Source organism: Bubalus bubalis, chromosome 24, assembly GCF_019923935.1.
Source record: "Bubalus bubalis isolate 160015118507 breed Murrah chromosome 24, NDDB_SH_1, whole genome shotgun sequence".
NCBI classification, from domain to species: Eukaryota; Metazoa; Chordata; class Mammalia; order Artiodactyla; family Bovidae; genus Bubalus; species Bubalus bubalis.
In genome coordinates, this window is record NC_059180.1 from 12,501,164 (window position 1) to 12,522,251 (window position 21,088).

The 21,088-nt window shown below is 47.4% G+C and overlaps 1 protein-coding gene across 10 annotated transcripts in view; it reads left to right on the forward strand.

Moving 5' to 3' along the window:
* AUTS2 (activator of transcription and developmental regulator AUTS2) overlaps nucleotides 1-21,088 on the forward strand; it is a 1,208,197-nt gene that overhangs the window by 1,183,179 nt on the left and 3,930 nt on the right. For all 10 annotated transcript variants that reach the window (XM_025274741.3, XM_025274742.3, XM_025274746.3 and 7 more), the window contains 8 exons: nucleotides 786-881; nucleotides 3,452-3,523; nucleotides 5,446-5,475; nucleotides 7,372-7,443; nucleotides 10,905-11,046; nucleotides 16,380-16,457; nucleotides 17,482-17,565; nucleotides 19,013-19,235. In XM_025274741.3, coding sequence (XP_025130526.1) covers nucleotides 786-881; nucleotides 3,452-3,523; nucleotides 5,446-5,475; nucleotides 7,372-7,443; nucleotides 10,905-11,046; nucleotides 16,380-16,457; nucleotides 17,482-17,565; nucleotides 19,013-19,235 — 797 coding nt within the window. The remainder of the gene's footprint in view (nucleotides 1-785; nucleotides 882-3,451; nucleotides 3,524-5,445; nucleotides 5,476-7,371; nucleotides 7,444-10,904; nucleotides 11,047-16,379; nucleotides 16,458-17,481; nucleotides 17,566-19,012; nucleotides 19,236-21,088) is intronic.

Sequence of the window (21,088 nt, forward strand, 5' to 3'; positions counted from 1 at the left end):
GTGTCCTCTGTAAACTATTAATTCAAGAAAATTCATATTTGAAATTCAGAATCCTCCTCCTCCCTCCACTGAGTGGTCAGATTGACATGTCCAGGGCTTGTCTCGAATAGCCTCCAGTGAGTTTATATCCGTCTTACAGGAAAACGGGTGGCTCCATTGAAAGTGTACTGACTCATTTTATTTTCCCCTCCCACAAATATTTGTCATCGTTTTAGACAATTTAAATTGTCCTTGGAACTGCCACTTACCGGACAACCTAATGAAGCAAGGACTGTGCATATATTTTCCCATTTCCTCAAAACTATTAAAAATCTAAAAGTACTAATTGAGTTTTAATGGTGTAAAATCTTGGAATCCATAAAGACTTGCTTCTTTTTGTCTTCCTTTTTCCCCCCTTTCCCTTTTTTCTAATTAACTTGTAATTTTCTGGGCATCTTATTTGGCTCAGCACCCCCTCCTGTTTTTGATATGCATTAAAATCCCCAACCATTTAGGACTTCTATCCGATTTAACAATTAATAATTAGAAAAGCTCCCTTTCTAATGATGGCCTCATCTGGGACATCATTTGCTGGCTGATTGATTCTGAACTACTTTTAACTTTTTAAGTTAAGAATTCATGGCACATCTGTGTGATCATTTCATTGTGGCTTCTTATGACTAATGGCATCAAACTGAGATGACTTGGCTGGCTAATGTGGACGTCTTTCTGTGGGAAGGGAATGTGAATGTATCATTTGCCTCCTACTAAAATCTTTTCTCTCCCCCCTCCATCTTTGGCCATAGCTCTTCCATTCTTATCCTCCTGCTGTATCGGGCATCCCCCCTATGATTCCACCCACCGGCCCTTTTGGGTCACTGCAAGGAGCTTTTCAGCCGAAGGTAAGAAACCTCACAGCGAAAACAACACCTTCGAACTTGTAAGTGGAGCCTCGGGCTAAGGCGGGTTGGTAGTTTCCCATCCTCTTACCTGCCAGTGACTCGTTTTTCCATCCAAATGGACCACTGGGATTAGAGTGGGAATATTTTCTTCTAGTCTATCTAGTTGTAAACTCAGTCAGAATTTAATTTTTAATCTGTGCTACCCATGTCATCTCAATTGAGCTAGGATTTCTTGTGCTCTGTTAAAAAAAAGAAACACTAGATATATATATAGATATAATGTATTTTTTGTTTTTTTCACCAAAACTGTGGACATAAGCTTCTGATCAGGAGTTATATGAAATGTCAGATGTATGTGCATCAAGTTATTTATCCTTGAGGATGTCCATGATTAGCAAAGATGCAAAGCTGAGCCTTGTTGATTGGAATAGAAGGGAGGGAAAAGATTCCAAACTAAAATGGTATCCTTTTCACTGTGTTCATTCTCCTTCATTTCGTTCCTCAGTCCCCTCTGTCTGCAGAGAGAGTCCACTTCCAGGTGGAGGGCAGTGCCTTCTTATTTTTTCCTCCCTTTCTGCCTTCTCTGAAGCTTCTGACCCTGATGCCAGGGTCAACTTCCCAAGGTCAAGACTACCATCCTAGCACGAGATAAATTAACCTTTTGCCCTTTAGAGGGGCTTCCCTTGGTGGCTCAGATGGTAAAGAATCTGCCTGCAGTGTGGGAGACCTGGGTTCCATCCCTGGCTCGGGAAAATCCCCTGGAGGAGGGCATGGCAACCCACTGCAGTATTCTTGCCTGGAGAATCCCATGGACAGAGGAGCCTGGTGGGTTACAGTCCATAGTGTCCCAAAGAGTTGGACACAACTGAGTGACTCAGACTTTCACTTTCGACCTTTATAACAACAGAATTCTTTTCTACCTAGCCAGTGATACTCTCCTGCACTCGGTCTAGAGTGATCTCCAAGGGCCAAAACTAAGGCGTTAGTTCTCAGGATACTCTTCTTTTTTGTGACTTTACATCTATCACAGCCCCTACTTGATTTTCAGAAAAGTATTTCTTAGAGTAGCCATTCTTAGACTGTAAAGCAGGAAATTTTGCTGTGTGATTTCGGTTTTCCTTCCATCTCATTTCAAAGATAAAACACAAATTTGGGGCCAGTATCTCCCAGGATGAGCGCATATTACACTAACAAAGGCATGCTGCCCTAAAATTAGAAAAGAAAAAAATTAGAAAGCATTGGGGTGAGAATGGCTGAACCTTCAAAATCCCAGGGACCTACATGGAATTGCAGCTCCTGTGCCAGATCAGACCTCGGCGGGGCTTGAGGATGGCCATACACAACACCTCCCATCTCGGGACAAAACGATGGTGATTTTAAACTACTCCCCCCCATCGGGCTCTTTACTACCCTTTCAGAGCGTGGTCAGTCCCCTCCAGGTTACAGGAACTCTCTCGTGCATCCCCAACCAGACTGGTAGGTCACTTCATAAATTTCTTGATTTCCCTCACTCACAATTATCCAATCACACAGAAAACTACATCTGGGCAAGAAAGTGTCTCTCCTGGTGTTGAAATAGGCCTTTCCAGGCCATCTTACTGATTGAATATGTAGATTGCAGTTCATTAGCAGAGTTCTTCATATGTATGCAAATCAGGCTGTTAACAACTCTAGCTTAATTGTTAGCCCTACAGCAGCTGACTGCTTTTCTTTCTCCCATTCTTTTTTTCCCCCTTCTTGCAGGCCAGCTTGGTGCCTAAACTGAGGGCTCTTTATTTCCACACGAGTTAACTTCCTGGTGTGAAGGGATTCATAGAAGTTGTGATTTCTTAAACAAAATACCTGGTGAAAAATATTCGAAATCCTTTACCCACTAGAAAGTGGTGCCTTGTGCCTGCAATGGGCTTTTTGTTGTTGTTCATTCAAAGGACAAAAGCCTATAGATGAGGTTGTTATCATTAATGCCATTTAAGAATGGTGTTGGGAATGGGAAAGATGATGCAGAATTACTTTAGAAATCACATAACAGTAGGTCTGTGTGGTCCCCAAATTAGGTTCCCTTGTCCCATTCCCACCACCACTAATGAGTAATTACTGAATGTAATTCCTTCTTATCATCTGCCAGTTAAAATGTAGAGGTAGCCTAATGTCTGTGAAGCACACTCAGTTATTCTGATGAGAAGCACCTGGTCCCACAGGTTAGACTGATGTTTACTTAAGCATTTCTTGGACTGTGTGGTGATCAAGCAAAAAACCCACAGTGACGGGCTTGTGAAGGACATAGAAGATGGATTTCAGGGCCAGGCTCCCATCTCCGTCTCTCCTGTCTCTGCCCAGAAATGCCATCCCTGGGACAGGGCAGGCTTTGGTCAGGTCCCCTGGGGAACAGGGAGTGGGGGAGGGCCTCCTGAAGCGCATCTGGGGTCTCAGGGGAAAGTGGATCCGTCCACTTGTATTCTAGAATGAAACAAAAAAGGACACTTGAACGCGGTCATTTAGAAAGGAAGGAAGACCTTGGTTTCATGTCCCGTGTCATATGCTTCCTAAGCTGTGGTCTCATTACTTTGTAGACGTCCAACCCGATCGATGTTGCCACCCGACCTGGGACGGTCCCCCACACTCTTCTCCAAAAGGACCCGAGGGTAAGTGCAAGTTTGGGCTGGGTCCCTGGGTAACAAGCAGCACCTGTGTCCCCAGGGCAGGCAGCCCAGCGGAGTGCCTGTTGCCTTTGCGCTTCTTTCTATTTTGTGGAAGAAGATGCTAGTTGAGGGGCTTCCCTGGTGACTCAAATGGTAAAGAATCTGCCTGCAGTGTAGGTGGCCCAGGTTCGATCCCTAGGTCGGAAAGATACCCTGGAGAAGGGAATGTTACCACTGCAGTATTCTCGCCTGGAGAATTCCACAGACGGAGGAGCCTGGCGGGCTACATGCAGTCCATAGGGTCACAAAGAGTTGAACACAGCTGAGCGACTAACACTTAACACTAGTTACTCTTAGAAAACAGAATGTCTCCTGCGGCATGTGGCGCCAGGGAGTGACTCTCCGTGGGGGAGAAAGGCTGGCTTATGGTCTAAGCGCAGGCTGGGACGCTCACTGACACTGAGCTGGCACAGTTTCCCCCACCCACCCCGACCAGCCCTCTCTGTCCCCATCTCCTAAAATCTCTCTCACACAAGCCATAAAACATTTTGAATGGAAAAGCACTAAGCGCTTGTCTTTCTGGAGCTGACCCCGTACACACAGCGTTTCCGGCCACTCTGCTTCTAATGTGGGAAGGAACCTTTTGTGCTCTGGAGCTAAATAAAATATCCATTACACTTCGGTTGTGTTATTTATTCATAACACAGACCAACTCAAAAAGAATCTGAAGTTACACAGCAGATACGATCTTGTCTCATTGATTGTTATCCATCTTCATAGTAAATGTGGAAAAAAAAAAAATTACCTTTCACAATATTGTCTTTGTCCCCAGGTAAGGGCAAAGGTTATCTGAAACCATGACCAGAGTTAGGTAGATATGTAAAATGACTCAACTGTGTTATTTGTATGAACTTTTGTGTAATGAACTTCATTTTATTTAATTAATTTGTATTGGACTATAAAATTTGTAAAGTTCCTTTACAGTGCTCTGTTACCTTCTACTGCACAGCAAGCTGAATCAGCTTCATATATATGTAATATATATATATATATATATTCCCCTTCCCGGTCAAGTCACCGCAGTATATTAAGTAGAGTTCCTTGCGCCACACAGTGTGTTTCATTAGTCATCTGTTTTATTTTCTTGAAAGTGTTATTTGCTTTTATTAAAGTGTTAAATAGCATTTTATTTCATTGAAGGTGTTGGTTATCTCTGACTCTTGGCGACCCTGTTAACTGTAGGCTGCCAGGCTCCTCTGTCCATGGGATTCTCCAGGCAAAACTACTGGAGTGGGTAGCCATTCCCTTCTGCAAGGGATCTATATCATACACAGTATCATCAGTGTATATGTGTTGATCCCAGTCTCCCAATTCCTCCCACTGCCCCCCCTTCCCCCTTTGGTATCCATATATTTGTTCTCTGTTTCTGCTTTGCAAATAAGGTCATCTATATAGTGAACTTCTCTAAAATGTCTAATACCTCCAATGATAATTATTAAAAATAGCCTATTTCTACTGTATAGTCGGGAAAGGAGGCTTCTCCCCAGTTATTCTTAGTATCCAGCCGTCTATAGTCTGAAGGCCGTCTCCCTTAGACGCTTAGCTGAGGTTGGGAAGGGCTGCTCAGTGAAACTCCTCAGATGTGTAACGTGAGCAAATCGCACTGCCGGAGGGCAGATTGCTATTGATTAAACTTGTCCAGGGGCTCGTCAGCGTAGATGTACCAAGGCTTGTGAGGTGGGGGAGGGGACGCTTGGCACTTTTGATAGTGTGAAAATGGGTTAATTATTCTCTAAAAGGGCTTCATTTAAAAGTAAAATTCTAACATTTTAATTTCCCCTCCTAATGAAGCACTACAAATTTGTTAATTAGAGCAATTGTTTGAGTGACAGGCATGTAACCAAGTTGTCATTTTCTCTTCACAGTTGACAGATCCTTTCAGACCTATGTTAAGGGTAAGAAAGCTTCTTCTAGAACTGTTTTGCAACCCCTGTGTGACTTCCCGAGGGTTAAAAATACAAATCCATTACAAGGAAACACGCCATGGAAACGCCGGAGGAAAAGGTTAAAAAGACAGTGGTTGGGTTTTTCAGAGAGTGTGACTGAAAATGGCCTTCATGGTTTTTGCTTTGTGTGTTGGAGGAAGCCGGGCCATCGAGGTAAAGCCAACTGATAAAATTCAACTCAGATTCTCTTGTTAGTTATGGCAAAAGGTTTGACTCACGGAGACATAAGGGAAAGGCTGGAGCTAGGCTAAAATTAGGATTCCTCTGAGTTCTCCTGCTTCTCTAGCACCTAGAAAACACATACCCAGGTCTCTCTATTCTGGCTGGTGGCTGCCTCTTTCTGCACCAAGCGATGTTGACTTGTCACAGCCATTCGACTTTTTTCTCTGGTGCAGAAAAGGACCACTAGGAGCACTGGTTTGTTCTCAGAGGTCTGGAGCCTGGCCAGCAGATAACCTCTGGATGAATGCTGACTTCCCTGGTGTATGTGGGAGGTCGGGGGAGGGGGGGGGATGATGGATGGCAGATGAAGAGGGGTGGATAGTGGATTTCTCTACTTAACCCTTTTCTGGTGCATCTATTAGATAATTCAGTTTCTCCAAAGGGGGAGAAACGATGGTGTCATCACTTAGGCGATTTCAAACGACCCATAACTTCATTACGAGAGAGCCAAGCTCAAACTTGGATTTAAGTATATATTTCAGCAAGTGAAAGTGACTTAATATTCAGAAACAGCACTTTAATATAGAAACCAGAAGCATCTGTTCTTTGCCCATGCAGGAATGGGGCAGTGTTTCTTCTCATCCATCCTGTGGTTACTGAGCACGTGTTGGGAGCTCATGGTGGGCTGTTGTTGTTCAGTCGCTCAGTCACTTCTGACTCTGCAACCTCCTGGATCGCAGCAGGCCACGCTTCCCTGTCCTTCACTACCTCCCCGAGTTTGCTCAGACTCATGTCCACTGAGTCAGTGATGCCAATGGGTAGAGTGTGTAGCGGGAATACAAGTGAAGTGGGACAAGTTGGTCCTGCCCCCTTGGGTGAGTCTGCAAGACAGACTCGCAGCTGCTCCCCAGCTTAGAAAGCAAGACAGGAACTAGTTTGAGAGACTGGGGTTGACGTCCTCCCAGAGGGCGAGACAGGCACTGGCTCTCTGCAGCGGCCTAGAGAGAAGGAAAGGCATGCGTTCTCATCTCTTTCTTGTCTGTTTTCTGCTTGGAAATGATCAGTGCCGCCCAACATGAATGGGCAGTTGACTCTTAGTGGAGCACTTGTGGGAACTGGGCTTCAATGAAAATGTGTTGGCTTGCTTTGTTCTGCTTTGGTGTTTTGTTTTTTTAAGAAACAGTGTTGGGGGAGGTGACACAGGTTCTGTCCCCTCTCGTTTTCAAACTGGTTCACAGACATTCACTAATTAGCTCTTCTGAACAGCCAATCTGCATTATATAGCCTGGCCGCATTTGTTCAGCAGGGCTTCGCTCCACCAGGCCTGCCAGCTGGCGCCAGAAAAGAGAGAGACAGAGGAGGCACAAAGTGGGGTTCGGGCTTTGCCACGTTATCCTTGGTAACCGGGGAGGTCCTGCTCGGGGCTGGTTTTCTGAGGAGTGGCCGCCAGCTCGGGCTCTTGTGGGAGGAGAGGTGCCGCCCCCCCCCTGAGGGGGCTTCCTCCGGCCTGGGTCCCGGGCTGTAGCAGAGAGAAGGCCCTTGGAGGAGACAAAGCCCTCTTGTTTCATGGAAAAGAAAGCTTCTGCAGCCAAAATCTGCTGACAGCTCTGGGGAAATGGTTGTTTTTTTTTTTTTTCCCCCTGAAAGTCTTCCTTCTGACCACGTTGCTCTTTTTCGTTCCAGAAACCAGGGAAGTGGTGCGCAATGCACGTTCACATTGCCTGGCAGATCTACCACCACCAACAGAAAGTCAAGGTCAGTCTTGCCTTCCTCGTCTTGGAGGGGGAGGTAGGCTATGGGTGTGTGATCGCCCAATCGAGGAAGCATTGAAACAGAGTCTGAAGACCCACCGGCAGGCAGGATCAAGTCCCTTGGAAAAGCTATTCAGAAATCTTACTATTAATTAGGGGAAGCCACAGCAAAACAACAGAACAGAAGCACACTGATAATACCCTGATGGTTCTTTTTCTTTTTTTTAATGATTTTGTCATCTTATTGATCTGAAGAGCTTAAATATAGATTAAATCCTGAAATAAAGGTTTGGGGAATCTAATTAGAGTGACCAAGTGTTATTAGTATGGGAAATAGTTAGGATCTAGGAGGAGGTGTACATGAAAAGTTTTCTATAGAAGTTGGTATATTCTTACCACCACCACCAGCGCCCCCAACATTTAGAAAAAAATTTTTTCCCATCATGGTGAATATAGGATAGTGAATATGGTTCCCTGTGTTATATAATAGGACCTTATTGTTGTTCATTTTATGGCTTTGAAAAGTGATAATTTATACCCTATATGATGTTACTGATTTAGGCATACATGGTACGTCCATTAGCAATTCATAGTATTAAAAATTCCTCTTCTAGAAGTGGTATTTGGTTGGCAGTGACCTATCCAACCTCTCCTTCATCCTCTTGATGACCAATGCCAGAAGTCCGACGACGGTCAGTGCTTGTGGGAAGCACTGACTGGCTGGTTACCTTACCTGAACTCAGGAGGGTTTTCTTTGTTTTCATCAGATGAATGCGTTCCATGCTTTACCAGGGTTTTATGATGATACAGGAAAGAGATGCAGATCTTCTGCAGGTGACCAGAGAGGACATCACTGGTCAACTTAGGCACCAAAGTAACGGACAGATCCAGATCTTACAGTCTGGGTGTTTACAATCTGTGTAACTGTACCAGTTAAGTAATTCCAATAACCTTCCATTGGAAGCTGTTTTTTCATGAATAAAATTTTAGTCCCAACAGCATGTGGGGGCCACCATCAGGATATAAAAAGAAGTCGGGAGAGCAATAATTTTTAAAAACCCAACATAGTTAGAAACAAAAATGTCACCCTCAGTGAATGAGGTTGCAAAGTTATGTTGCTGCTGCTGCTTCAGTCGTGTCCGACTCTGTGCAACCCCATAGATGGCAGCCCACCAGGCTCCCCCATCCCTGGGATTCTCCAGGCAAGAACACCGGAGTGGGTTGCCATTTCCTTCTCCAATGCGTGCTAGAGAAAAGTGAACGTGAAGTCACTCAGTCGTGTCTACTCTTAGCAACTCCATGGACTGCAGCCCACCAGGCTCCTTCGTCCATGGATTTTTCCAGGCAAGGATACTGGAGTGGGGTGCCATTGCCCTCTCCGAAAGATATCTTGCTCTGATGTCAAATACCTGCTCTTTCTCAGAATATCCCATTGGTGAGTTTTGTTCTTAACATTAGTGTTAGGCGAGTTGAATTAGAAACCTTGTGGTTTAGCTTCATTTAAAAAAAAAAAAAAAGTGTATTTGGAAGCACTAACTAGATTTTGATGCTTAGTTCAATTCACTTCTGTTCTAGATGACATGGTTAGCGGAACAGTGGGTAAAACACACCCTCCTTGTAACTCCTTTGGTTAAAAGCGATGAAGGATGTTATAGGCGCCACTTCAGCATCTTCCTTTCCCTAAGAACGTCCCCAGTGACTCCAACATTCATTATCCCAATTCAATTAAGAAGACCTCTTGCACAGGAGATAACTGTTCATCTTCCCTTTCCAGCACATTCTCTGTAATCCCCAAGCTCCATTTTGCTTCATGGACCTAAGTTGTGGTTAATGGAACTGTGCTGTGTACCATGCAGTATTAGCACTGAATAATTTGGCAACCAAATTAAAGGAGGCCGCCAGAAGATTTTTATAGATTCATAGTGGATTAGCAGCTTTGGGGAGGGGAGAATGGCTATTGCTTGATAGTGGGACTTTCTTTCATGAGAGAATTCCTTGCAGATTTGAGCAGAAATGGCCTGGTCCCCTTTCCTCTGTGACGTTCATTTTACTTGTTCTTCTAGCCGCTCACTGGCTACTTCTAGGGAAAGCCAGCACCCGCAGGTTCTTGCTGCTGCAGGCTCAGGGCTGGACTCTGTCCGGGAGTCTTGTTGCTCAGAGTTCAGTAGTGTGTGCAGGAAACATGGAGACTGTGCTGCCTGCCTCCCGCAGTGCTGCTGCTGGCTCAAGGGGTCTGGGTGGGTCAGACGGATGAGTGGGATTGCAGGACAGTAAGGTTCAGCCGCCGGGCAGTGGCAAACCCTCTGTCTCTGATCCTCACACAAGCCAGATCAGATGTCTCTATGTTGATGTTTTTGTGTGCTGGGACAGGGATTTACTCGTGGCAGAGCCTGATGGAGTTTGGGCTGGAGTGGGGCCAAAGGACAGCATCCGATGAGTCTGAGATGGGAAGGGTGAGGGTCAGAAACTGGGGAAGGCCTGGGAGGCTGGAGAGCTCAGAGGCGGCGGCGAGGCAGGGGGAGACTGGGAGCCTCAGACCCGGGTCAGGGGTCGGCGCTCATCAGGGGAGGTGTGAGGCCAACACAGAGAAGGCTATTGAGAATCATGAAGGTGGGGGCGGCCTGGACCCATGCTCTAGGAGAGGCTGCCAGCGTCCAGAGTGAGGCCAGAGAAGGAAGCAGGAGGAAGGCTGTGAGCCAGTTTCTACAGACTCCGAGAAACGTGACCTTGGGGGTGGATATACTGATAGGAGGAAACGGAGTGACTGCAGTTGACGGCAAGGACTTCACAGCAAGAGAGGTTCTGGAAGGTTCACTGGTTGGGCCTGATCTCTTCGTCAGATGATTGGTTTAGCCCAAAGCCCCTGTTAGTCACATTAATATCCCTACTTTGTTTCTGTTTGTTTCTTTAAAAATAATGTAACGACGATCATTTGAAATTAGCTTGTAGGCATGCAAATATTTCTTTATAACTTTCAGCTACTAATGTAGTGTGATCTGTTAGAGCACAGCTAAGAGTCATTAAACAATTAATTTACACAGCAGATTATTCATGCAGAATTGCCAATAAAATGAGCTTTAAAATACTATCATTTAAAAACTTGCTATAATGAACCTTTGCAGCAAATCAGAAACCACTTCGGGAGGGTGGTGGTTCAAGGAGCTAAGATGTGGTTCTAAGCCTCAAATCGTGTACCCTCAAAGACAGAGCATGACTTTTGCCCCTCGGCATTTCTGCTGTGAGCCACAGGCCCTCTGAGGCAGACCTGCTTTTCTTGCATTTGAGGGTTACATGGTTTGTGGCTGGCTATGTTCTCCCAGCAGGTGTAGACTTGAATCTGACCAGAGCCCCAGCCCAAATGCACTGTTCACAGAGTTGATCAGTCTCCTCATTAATATCTTTCTTCCCTACTGTTTCTCTTGGGCTTCCATCCTTTCCTCCCTTTGCCCTCCCTTGGTGCTGTAGAAGCAGATGCAGTCGGATCCACACAAGCTGGACTTTGGCCTGAAGCCTGAGTTCCTGAGCCGTCCTCCCGGCCCCAGCCTCTTTGGAGCCATCCACCACCCCCACGACCTGGCGCGGCCTTCAACTTTGTTCTCCGCTGCCGGTAAGTTCAGAGGGGCAGGGGTGAGCTGGGAATGGTAGCTCTCAGGTAGCTAGATGAGTGATGTCTGAACTCTGAGCCACTGCTCAGTCACTCCCCCAAAACAGCATTGATGCCAGTTTGCAAGGCAGCATCACAGCACATCTCCAGAGATGGACTGTTCTCCATGGGTGCTCCCACTTCCATGAAAGAAGGGAAAAGACCCTCTCTCCCTTCAGGGACTCACGTTGCTTCAGCATTAAACCACTGTAATTCACAAGTGTGTCAGATGCTATTGAGAAAGATCAAGAGAGCTTGCAAGGGTAAATCGGAAGAAAACAATGCCACTGTCCCTGCCCACAGAATAGTCAGGGGTTTTGCACCGTGATGTTCGGTTATGCCCTGTGAGGATCTGAGGATAAACAGATACAATTAAGGTAGCTGCCACTGGTGTGGTCTGTGACAGAGAGGGTGAACTGGTTGGTGGCTGGTTTTCTCTGCTACAGAACTTAACATTCTTGCCTGGTTGGTCGTAATGATGCAGGAGATTTAGGAGACAGCATGTAAACCCCTCCGAGATCATTTATTAAGCTCTGAGAGTACACGCTCCCAGGTGCCTCTTAGGTGTGCCAGAGTGGGTCCCTGCCCAGTCCTCCAGGAACATGCAGACGAAGGCAGCGGCCATCAGGAGTAATAGGTAAACGAGAGCCACCCTACTGCTACCAAAGTCTTTCCTAAAACTACCTTCAGCGCACAGTGCCTGACCCAGGGCTCCCCTGGGTCGTGCTCATAGAGTGCCAATGCTGAGCGCATCCTAATGGTTGACCCCATCCCCTCCTGAATGTCTTTCTCTGGACATGCATATTCAAGCAGCTCCCTGTTTCTAGTCCTGAGCGAGTAAGTTTCACATCCATCCTGCCTGCCACCTTCCTAGGCTTTTTATCCAAGACTCATTTTTGGTGGACCCAAGGCTCTTCTGTTCAGGAAGAAAGAAATACCCACACACTGCAAGAGACCATTCTAATGAGCCTTGTCCCCAAGGCAAGGGGACCCCACCCTTGAGGGCAGATGGAATTTGCTAAGGTCTTAGGTTTCTGTCATTTCTGTCGAGGGATAGGTTCAAAGGCTGGTCACCATGGCATCTAGGCCCTGAGACAGGGCTGTTTGAAGAGTTTTGGGACAGAAACAGAGAGGTTTCTCTCTGGCTTCCATTTGAACCCAGCAGATGAACTGGCTTCTTTTGCTTTGATAATTCTGGAACTCTGGGGACCCTGGGCTGAGCAAAGCTCAGATTTTTTTCGAAGCATTAATTAGCTTGTACTACACAGACAAGGTGCAGCCAGATTGTTATTTAGCTGGCAACGCTGTCGAGGGCTAATGAACACGCTGGGCTGTATTCAGTCTGTGGGGGTGGGCGTCATACTTGCACTTCCTGAGTGGAGAACGCGTCACCATTGAGGGCTGAAGGGAGGACTCCTCCGGCACCTTCTGCCACCGAGATGCTGCAGCTCTGTGTTCTCCTCTGCTGTGTGCTTACCTCCACACCCCAGGCCCACAGGACCCTTCCAGGCTGGGGAAGAAAAACGCAAAACATAAATAGGGTGTTGAAGGATCAACCCTCCTCCACTTAATCTATGTTCCTGAAGGAATTTATACTTGGTAAACAAGACCAGGAGCTGACTATGGCTCAGACCATGAACTCCTTATTGCCAAATTCAGACTTAAATTGAAGAAAGTAGGGAAAACCACTAGACCATTCAGGTATGACCTAAATCAAGTCCCTTATGATTATACAGTGGAAGTGAGAAATAGATTTAAGGGCCTAGATCTGATAGACAGAGTGCCTGATGAACTATGGAATGAGGTTCGTGACATTGTACAGGAGACAGGGATCAAGACCATCCCCATGGAAAAGAAATGCAAAAAAGCAAAATGGCTGTCTGGGGAGGCCTTACAAATAGCTGTGAAAAGAAGAGAAGCGAAAAGCAAAGGAGAAAAGGAAAGATATAAACATCTGAATGCAGAGTTCCAAAGAATAGCAAGAAGAGATAAGAAAGCCTTCTTCAGCGATCAATGCAAAGAAATAGAGGAAAACAACAGAATGGGAAAGACTAGAGATCTCTTCAAGAAAATCAGAGATACCAAGGGAACATTTCATGCAAAGATGGGCACAATAAAGGACAGGAATGGTATGGACCTAACAGAAGCAGAAGATATTAATAAGAGATGGCAAGAATACACAGAAGAACTGTACAAAAAAGATCTTCACGCCCAAGATAATCACGATGGTCTGATCACTCACCTAGAGCCAGACATCCTGGAATGTGAAGTCAAGTGGGCCTTAGAAAGCATCACTACGAACAAAGCTAGTGGAGGTGATGGAATTCCAGTTGAGCTATTCCAAATCCTGAAAGATGATGCTGTGAAAGTGCTGCACTCAATATGCCAGCAAATTGGGAAAACTCAGCAGTGGCCACAGGACTGGAAAAGGTCAGTTTTCATTCCAATCCCAAAGAAAGGCAATGCCAAAGAATGCTCAAACTACCGCACAATTGCACTCATCTCACACGCTAGTAAAGTAGTGCTCAAAATTCTCCAAGCCAGGCTTCAGCAATACGTGAACCATGAACTTCCTGATGTTCAAGCTGGTTTTAGAAAAGGCAGAGGAACCAGAGAGCAAATTGCCAACATCCGCTGGATCATGGAAAAAGCAAGAGAGTTCCAGAAAAACATCTACTTCTGCTTTATTGACTATGCCAAAGCCTTTGACTGTGTGGATCACAATAAACTGTGGAAACTTCTGAAAGAGATGGGAATACCAGACCATCTGATCTGCCTCTTGAGAAATGTGTATGCAGGTCAGGAAGCAACGGTTAGAACTGGACATGGAACAACAGACTGGTTCCAAATAGGAAAAGGAGTACGTCAAGGCTGTATATTGTCACCCTGCTTATTTAACTTATATGCAGAGTACATCATGAGAAATGCTGGGCTGGAAAAAGCACAAGCTGGAATCAAGATTGCCGGGAGAAATATCAATAACCTCAGATATGCAGATGATACCACCCTTATGGCAGAAAGTGAAGAGGAACTAAAAAGCCTCTTGGTGAAAGTGAAAGTGGAGAGTGAAAAAGTTGGCTTAAAGCTCAACATTCAGAAAATGAAGATCATGGCATCCGGTCCCATCACTTCATGGGAAATGGATGGGGAAACAGTGTCAGACTTTATTTTTCTGGGCTCCAAAATGACTACAGATGGTGACTGCAGCCATGAAATTAAAAGATGCTTACTCCTTGGAAGGAAAGTTATGACCAACCTAGATAGCATATTGAAAAGCAGAGACGTTACTTTGCCAACAAAGGTCCGTCTAGTCAAGGCTATGGTTTTCCCTGTGGTCATGTATGGATGTGAGAGTTGGACTGTGAAGAAGGCTGATCGCCGAAGAACTGATGCTTTTGAACTGTGGTGTTGGAGAAGACTCTTGAGAGTCCCTTGGACTGCAAGGAGATCCAACCAGTCTCCAGGCTGAAAGAGATCAGCCCTGGGATTTCTTTGGAAGGAATGATACTAAAGCTGAAACTCCAGTACTTTGGCCACCTCATGCGAAGAGTTGACTCATTGGAAAAGACTGTGATGCTGGGAGGGATTGGGGGCAGGAGGAGAAGGAGACAACAGAGGATGAGTTGGCTGGATGGCATCATTGACTCAATGGATGTGAGTCTGAGTGAACTCCGGGAGTTGGTGAGGGACAGGGAGGCCTGGCGTGCTGCGATTCATGGGGTCGCAGAGAGTCGGACACGACTGAGCAACTGATCTGATCTGATCTGATAGGAACTTAGTCAAAAGCAAGGGATTCTTGGAACAGTTACTAGTAAATCCATTCCCACCCTGTTTATACTTCCATTCTGGAGGGTAATCTCTAGTGTAAGCAATATTGAAGTTGTCCCAAAATGGGTATTGGTTGAAACTTTGAACTGGTAAGTATAAAAGTAGACACACTTGTTAAATTCTGCCACTTTGATCTTACTGTTGGGCACAAGTGCCTTAGATAAACTAAGGGGGCTTCTTCAGATGACCTTGGCCTACCTCTTGTCTAGAGTCAGGACTGCCTCCCAGGGTACTTGCCCCCTTAGCTGCACATCGACACACACGCCAGGTGGATGCCCTCAGCTTTTGGAAATATCATCCTTCCCTAATTCACATGTGCACACTGTCAAAAGAAGGATTCGAGGCTTCCCATGTGGCTCAGTGATAAAGAATCCACCTGCCAGTGCAGGAGATGTGGGTTTGATCCCCAGGTCAGGAAGATCCCCTGGAGGAGGAAATGACAACCCACTCCACTATTCCTGCCTGGACAATTTCACGGACAGAGGAACCTGGTCAGGCTACAGTGCCTGGGGTCTCAAAGAGTTGGACACAACTTAGCAAGTAAACAGCAGCAACAGAGGATCAAGGCCAGATATAAAGGAGAGGAAAGGGGAAACCAAAGAAAGAGAGCAATAAGGTAGACCCGAGTTCCCCGGCAGGCGAGGCAAAGAGTAACAGGAGGCTGTAGGGTGATTGGTGTCCAGGAGCAAGTGAAGAAACTAGCTTTTCCCGGCACTGAAGGTCGAGAGCCTGGAGACCTCCGTCTCCCACAGCCTGACTCGACTTTCAGTGCGTTCCGTAGGGTCCGGTTTTAACACCTCCTTCCATGCGTGTCCATGACATCTAACACGTTCTCAGGAAAAGGGATTGTGCAGAAGCCCAAGCTGTGCAGCCCAGAGTCCAGCTCTGTGGTGGCCGCTCCTGCGCCTGGATTAAACATTGTCTCTCAGAGTGAAAGCTTCACCCCCCAGAGGTGTCTCTGAATAAGGGAGCCCAGGGCCAGATGCTGCCCCAGAGAGACTGAGTGCACGTGGCCACGGCTCCTAGTCCGTCGGTCAAGAACCTTGCTTCCCGTTTTTCGCCCGGCCTTCCTCCCAACGTACGTGGCCGTAGAAGCCCTGCCCCACTGGCGGTGTTTCTCCGTGTTTGCGGTGCTGAGCGTCGGCATCGGTGAAAGGAATACCGCTTTTCCATAGCGGGCAGCCCGGCCAGGAAAGAGAAGAGGGGTTGAATTCCTTTCCGCCTCCTGAGAAGCACGTGTCTCTTTCCCCGAGTGCTGCCCGGGTGGACTTGAGCTGCGTTCTTACTTTACATGCTCTCTGCGGGGGTCTTAGGGGGCAGAAGCCAGTGGCGTTGTATTGGGTTGGCCAAAAAGTTCCTTCAGGTTTTTTCCCATAAGAGTATACGGAAAAATCCAAATGAACCTTTTGGCCAGCGCCAGAGAAGTGGGCTTCCTCTGAAGTCTAACTCCATTGTGTCTGACTCTCCAGGTGCTGCACACCCAACTGGGACCCCGTTCGGGCCGCCCCCGCATCACAGCAACTTCCTTACCCCCGCTGCCCACCTCGGTGAGTTGTGTCCCTCATTCACGGGCATTGACCGCGCGTATCTCAGAAAACCTGCATTCCTGCTGCACTTTCTGGCTGCACAGTCCTAGATAGGTCTCTTACTGTCAGGAGATGGAGGTAACCTCAGAGATGTTTGAATCCAGGCCATCCATCTCTAGTTCACCGCCTCTTACACCGGCTTCTTCAAATAGGAGATCCGTGTGCAATTGTGGTTCTGTGTGGAGTTACTCAGTGTGCGGAGGGTGGAAGCCCTGGGACCTCGGGGAATCCACGTGTACAGCAGCCTGTCCCCACTGATGGGAGAAGACAGTGAACTCTTGCCCATATAAGGGCACCCCTGGAGGTGGAGAGAAAGACACCATGATGTAATGTAGAGATAGTATCTCTTATTTTTTAATCATTTCACAGCCCAATTCATATATCTCTTTCTAGTAAAGGATTTATTCGTGGCCTTTATGTATTTGCTATTTTCACACGTGTACTAGCACATGCGGGCAACGGTACACCCAACCACAGGGTGTAGGATACGTGTGACCTCAGCATTCCATTGGGAGATTTTAAGCTGCTATCTTAACTTCTGTTCTGTCAGAGCTTACAGGGCGTTTCCTGAGAGGAGGAGACACAGGCAGGGAGGCAATGTGAGCACACTGTGGCTTGAGTAATGTTCCCCACCCAGCAGAGAAGAGATGGGGGCCTTCCCTGACGGTCCCGTGGTTAAGACTCTGAGCTTCCACTGCAGCGGCGTGTGGGTTTGATTCCTAGTCAGGGAACAAGGATCCCACATGTATGCAGCACAGCGTGGCCAAAAAGAAGTTCCAGGAAATAGCCCCCACAGATATTTTGCTAACCCAATGCCCAGATCCAAAAGGATGAAAAACCCTTTGGATAATCTGGTGGGAGAAGTGAGACAGATCGCGTCTGAGTATACACGTGGCAAGGGGCCCCCACTGCCTTCCCAGGAATCTGCGCTGCCTCACTCAGCGGAGTCCTACAGCCATGCCCTTCTTCCCAATCTCGTCTGCAGAGCCTTTTAATCGGCCGTCTACATTCACGGGCCTGGCAGCAGTTGGTGGCAACGCCTTTGGGGGACTTGGAAATCCTTCAGTTAGTGAGTACCTCTAACTTTTTACAATCCATCTTAAACTGTCTCCTCTGATCTGTCGATGGCTTGAGACCTTTCTAGATGAAAGGAACCATGCTCTTGGGAAACAAATGTAGGTTATATCATTGCCAAAGCAAGCCCAGTCAGTGGAGTTAGGTCTAAACCAACCTCTAGCACGCTGTTGATATATGCTCCTGAAGGTCAGGAAAGGGGGTCAGTTGAACACCACAGAGTTTGCTGAAGTTCATAATTTCATCCTATGCCATCTCTAGCCACCCAGCGTTTAGCCACAGCACTCAGATGTGGGCTTCCCTGGTGGCTCAGTGGTAAAGAATCTGCCTGCAGTGCAGGAGACCCAGGTTTGATCCCTGGGTGGGAAAGATCCCCTGGAGAAGGGAATAGCAATCCACTCCAGTATTCTTGCCTGGAGAATCCCACGCACAGAGGAGCCTGGTGGGATATAGTCCACAGGGTGGCCATGAGTCAGACACGACATAGCGACTACACCACCACCACCACCCACCCATTAGACGTGAAGACAGCCTTTATAGTTCATCTTGCTTCAGTGGAAGTGAGAAAACACACTGAAGAACAGGAAACCGTACCAGGCTCAGGACAGCCCAGAGAGGGCAACGTCCAGGAGGACTAATTTTCCACCACTGAGAAGTCAAGGGGCTTCCCAGGTAATCCAGCAGCTAGGACTTCACCTTCCAACGCAGGGCGGGGCTGTAGAGTCAGTACTTGAGGGGGCAAACATCAAAACAGAAGAAACAGTATTGTAACAAATTCAGTAAAGACTTTCCAGAAAAAAGGAGTCTGTCTAAAGTAGGAAGGGAGTTGCAACTCTTCCTGTTCTAAACACCCTTTAGCCACTCAGTATCAGCTTGTCCTGTCCACACATCCTGCCCGCCACTGCAGGAGACTTGAGATGCAGCTCCGTCCCAGGTCCTCGGAGCCTGGAGACCCTCCGTGTCTGACCCTGTCTGGCCTCTGCTGATGCTGGTTTCGGTCGCTGAGGCTGTGGACAGGGCAGCAGTCGTGTTACATTAACAGGGCCGTGGTGGGCAGAAAAGAACCTCATATTCTACTCTGAACGGAGCTGTTAACCCAAGTCACACCATCCACGTCCACCCTCCTGCATGCTCGGGTCCTCTGCGTGCACCTGTCAGGCTAGATCCTTTCCTTTCTAATCTCCCCCCTCTTCACCCCCGTCTGCCCCTTTGCCTTTGGTTAGAAAAAAAAACAACAGGAAAAGCTGTGAGCTTACTTAACCTCTCCAGTGTAGGACGCGTTCCTCTAATGAATCTGTTAATCTCCTTTCCTTTTCCAGCTCCCAATAATATGTATTCATTTTAACTCTGAATGCTGTTAAAAGTTTTTTGGTAAGTACCTTCATTATGGCAAATATATAATTTCTCTGAAACCTTTTTTGTTCTCCACTTCACCATTTCAGCACCCAACTCAGTGTTCGGCCACAAGGATGGCCCCAGTGTGCAGAGCTTTAGCAACCCTCACGAGCCCTGGAACCGGCTGCACCGAACGCCTCCGTCGTTCCCGACCCCTCCGCCCTGGCTGAAGCCAGGGGAGCTGGAGCGTAGCGCGTCCGCTGCAGCTCATGACAGAGATAGAGATGTAGATAAACGAGACTCCTCCGTTAGTAAAGATGACAAAGAAAGGTACGCAAAGAACCCGCTCTCGAGTCCCGATGGGGGAGCCCCCTCTGTGCCAAGTACCGGCCCCCCACCCCCGACTCCCCGGCCCAGCCTCGAGCTTTAGCTGTAGCCTCGACCCCTCACGCAGCCGGGACAGCGCCCCCGACCCTCCTCCCCACAACCACCACCATGCCCTGAGCCCAGTGACCCTTGTCCCTCTGGCCCCACAGGGCCTCGTGACCACAGGCCAGCATCGCAATTCTAGGTCCAGTACAAAGCGAGCGAGTCCCGGCTCAGCAGCAGTGTCCACACCCAGCACCCCCGCGAGCCCTAGTGTCTCCAAACAGAAACCGCTCTCGAAAAGGTAGTGAGCTGGAGCCTGGACCAGACACACACGGCATGAATCAGACCATATTTGCTTTCGAGTTCGTGCAGTCCATTGACTCATCCATAGGTTTTTCGCTCTCTCTCCCCCCCCTTTTCTTTTTGTTTTCTGTTAGAAAGCCATGTTTTGCATCGTCTCATCATATTTTTCTCAAATTTTGTTGAAACTCAAATCCTGGGCTCACAGATGACCGCTAAGATTTTGCTAACCCATATTCAAAGAAACCTCACCAAGCAATTTGGGTTTCGTGTCACCAGTGGATAATTTATTTTACTAACCGTTTTTATCTCCTTACGTGGTAGTCCATGCCTCAAAAAGAAGTAGCCTTAAAGAGGAAAAACATCATCTGAGTATTTTTTCTGAAGAATGTCATAAGCATTCTTGACAAGGCCTTCCTCCTGCTTGCCTCCCTTTCTTGAGGGTATTTTCAATTTGAGTGAATTAGCAAGGACTACATGAGATACATCGGACTACAGGATCTTCCCTGGTGGCTCAGACCATAAAGCGTCTGCCTACAGTGCGGGAGACCTGGGTCAATCCCTGGGTCGGGAAGATCTCCTGGAGAAGGAAATGGCAACCCACTCCAGTATTCTTACCTGGAAAATCCCATGGACGGAGGAACCTGGTTAGGCTACAGTCCATGGGGTTGCAAAGAGTAGGACCCAACTGAGTGACTTCACTCACACGAGATACACCTGATGCAAAATACTCAATAACACTTCCCTTGGGAACTGAAGTTTCCAGTACGATCCAAATCTTTTGTTTTTCTTGACTGTGTATGTTGTGTGCATGTGTGTGTACGTGTTTTGTAGCGATCTAAAAGAATTTAACTTTGGAGGCTCTAAATGCAGCAGGTTAAGTAGCTGTTGCATCATAGGCCATCACGCTAAGTGATTTTCTTATAAAAAGACAAGATTTTTCCTCGGGAGAGCATGGTAAAAAATCTCTCAGCCAATGGGAGGGCCATTTAGGCCATCATGACATACAGCTCTGAGCTGCCAGAGCAGGTGCCCCTGGAGGGGCCACCCCTAGACCAGGAGCTCTCTAGATCAGCAGTCCCCAACCATTTTTGTGGAAGACCGTTTCTCTGTGGACCCGGTGGCAAGCAGGCAGAGAGGGTCTCAGTTTTGTCGGCTACTCACCTCCCGCTCTGCCGCCCAGTTCCTGACAGGCCACAGACAGAGGGGTGCCAGCTCCCGGCTAGGGGAGGGGGAACACCTGCTCTAGACGGCCTGTCAGTGAAGAAAGGGCAGGACTTGGCAGCTCACCTTTCTCTGTTTTTCTAGATGGACTCACAGTGGCCTTTTGGATGAAAGGAAATTCAAATACACTTTTCTTTATCTTACATCTTAAAGATGCTCTTCTTCTTAGCCTCTGCACATTGTCTAGAAACAGAACCTTGTAGGGGCAGCCTTATTTCTCTCTGCGGGGCACCCTCACCCTCTGGGCCCCCCAGGCCTCCTGCTCCCCCCCACCACTTTCTGTCTCGGGC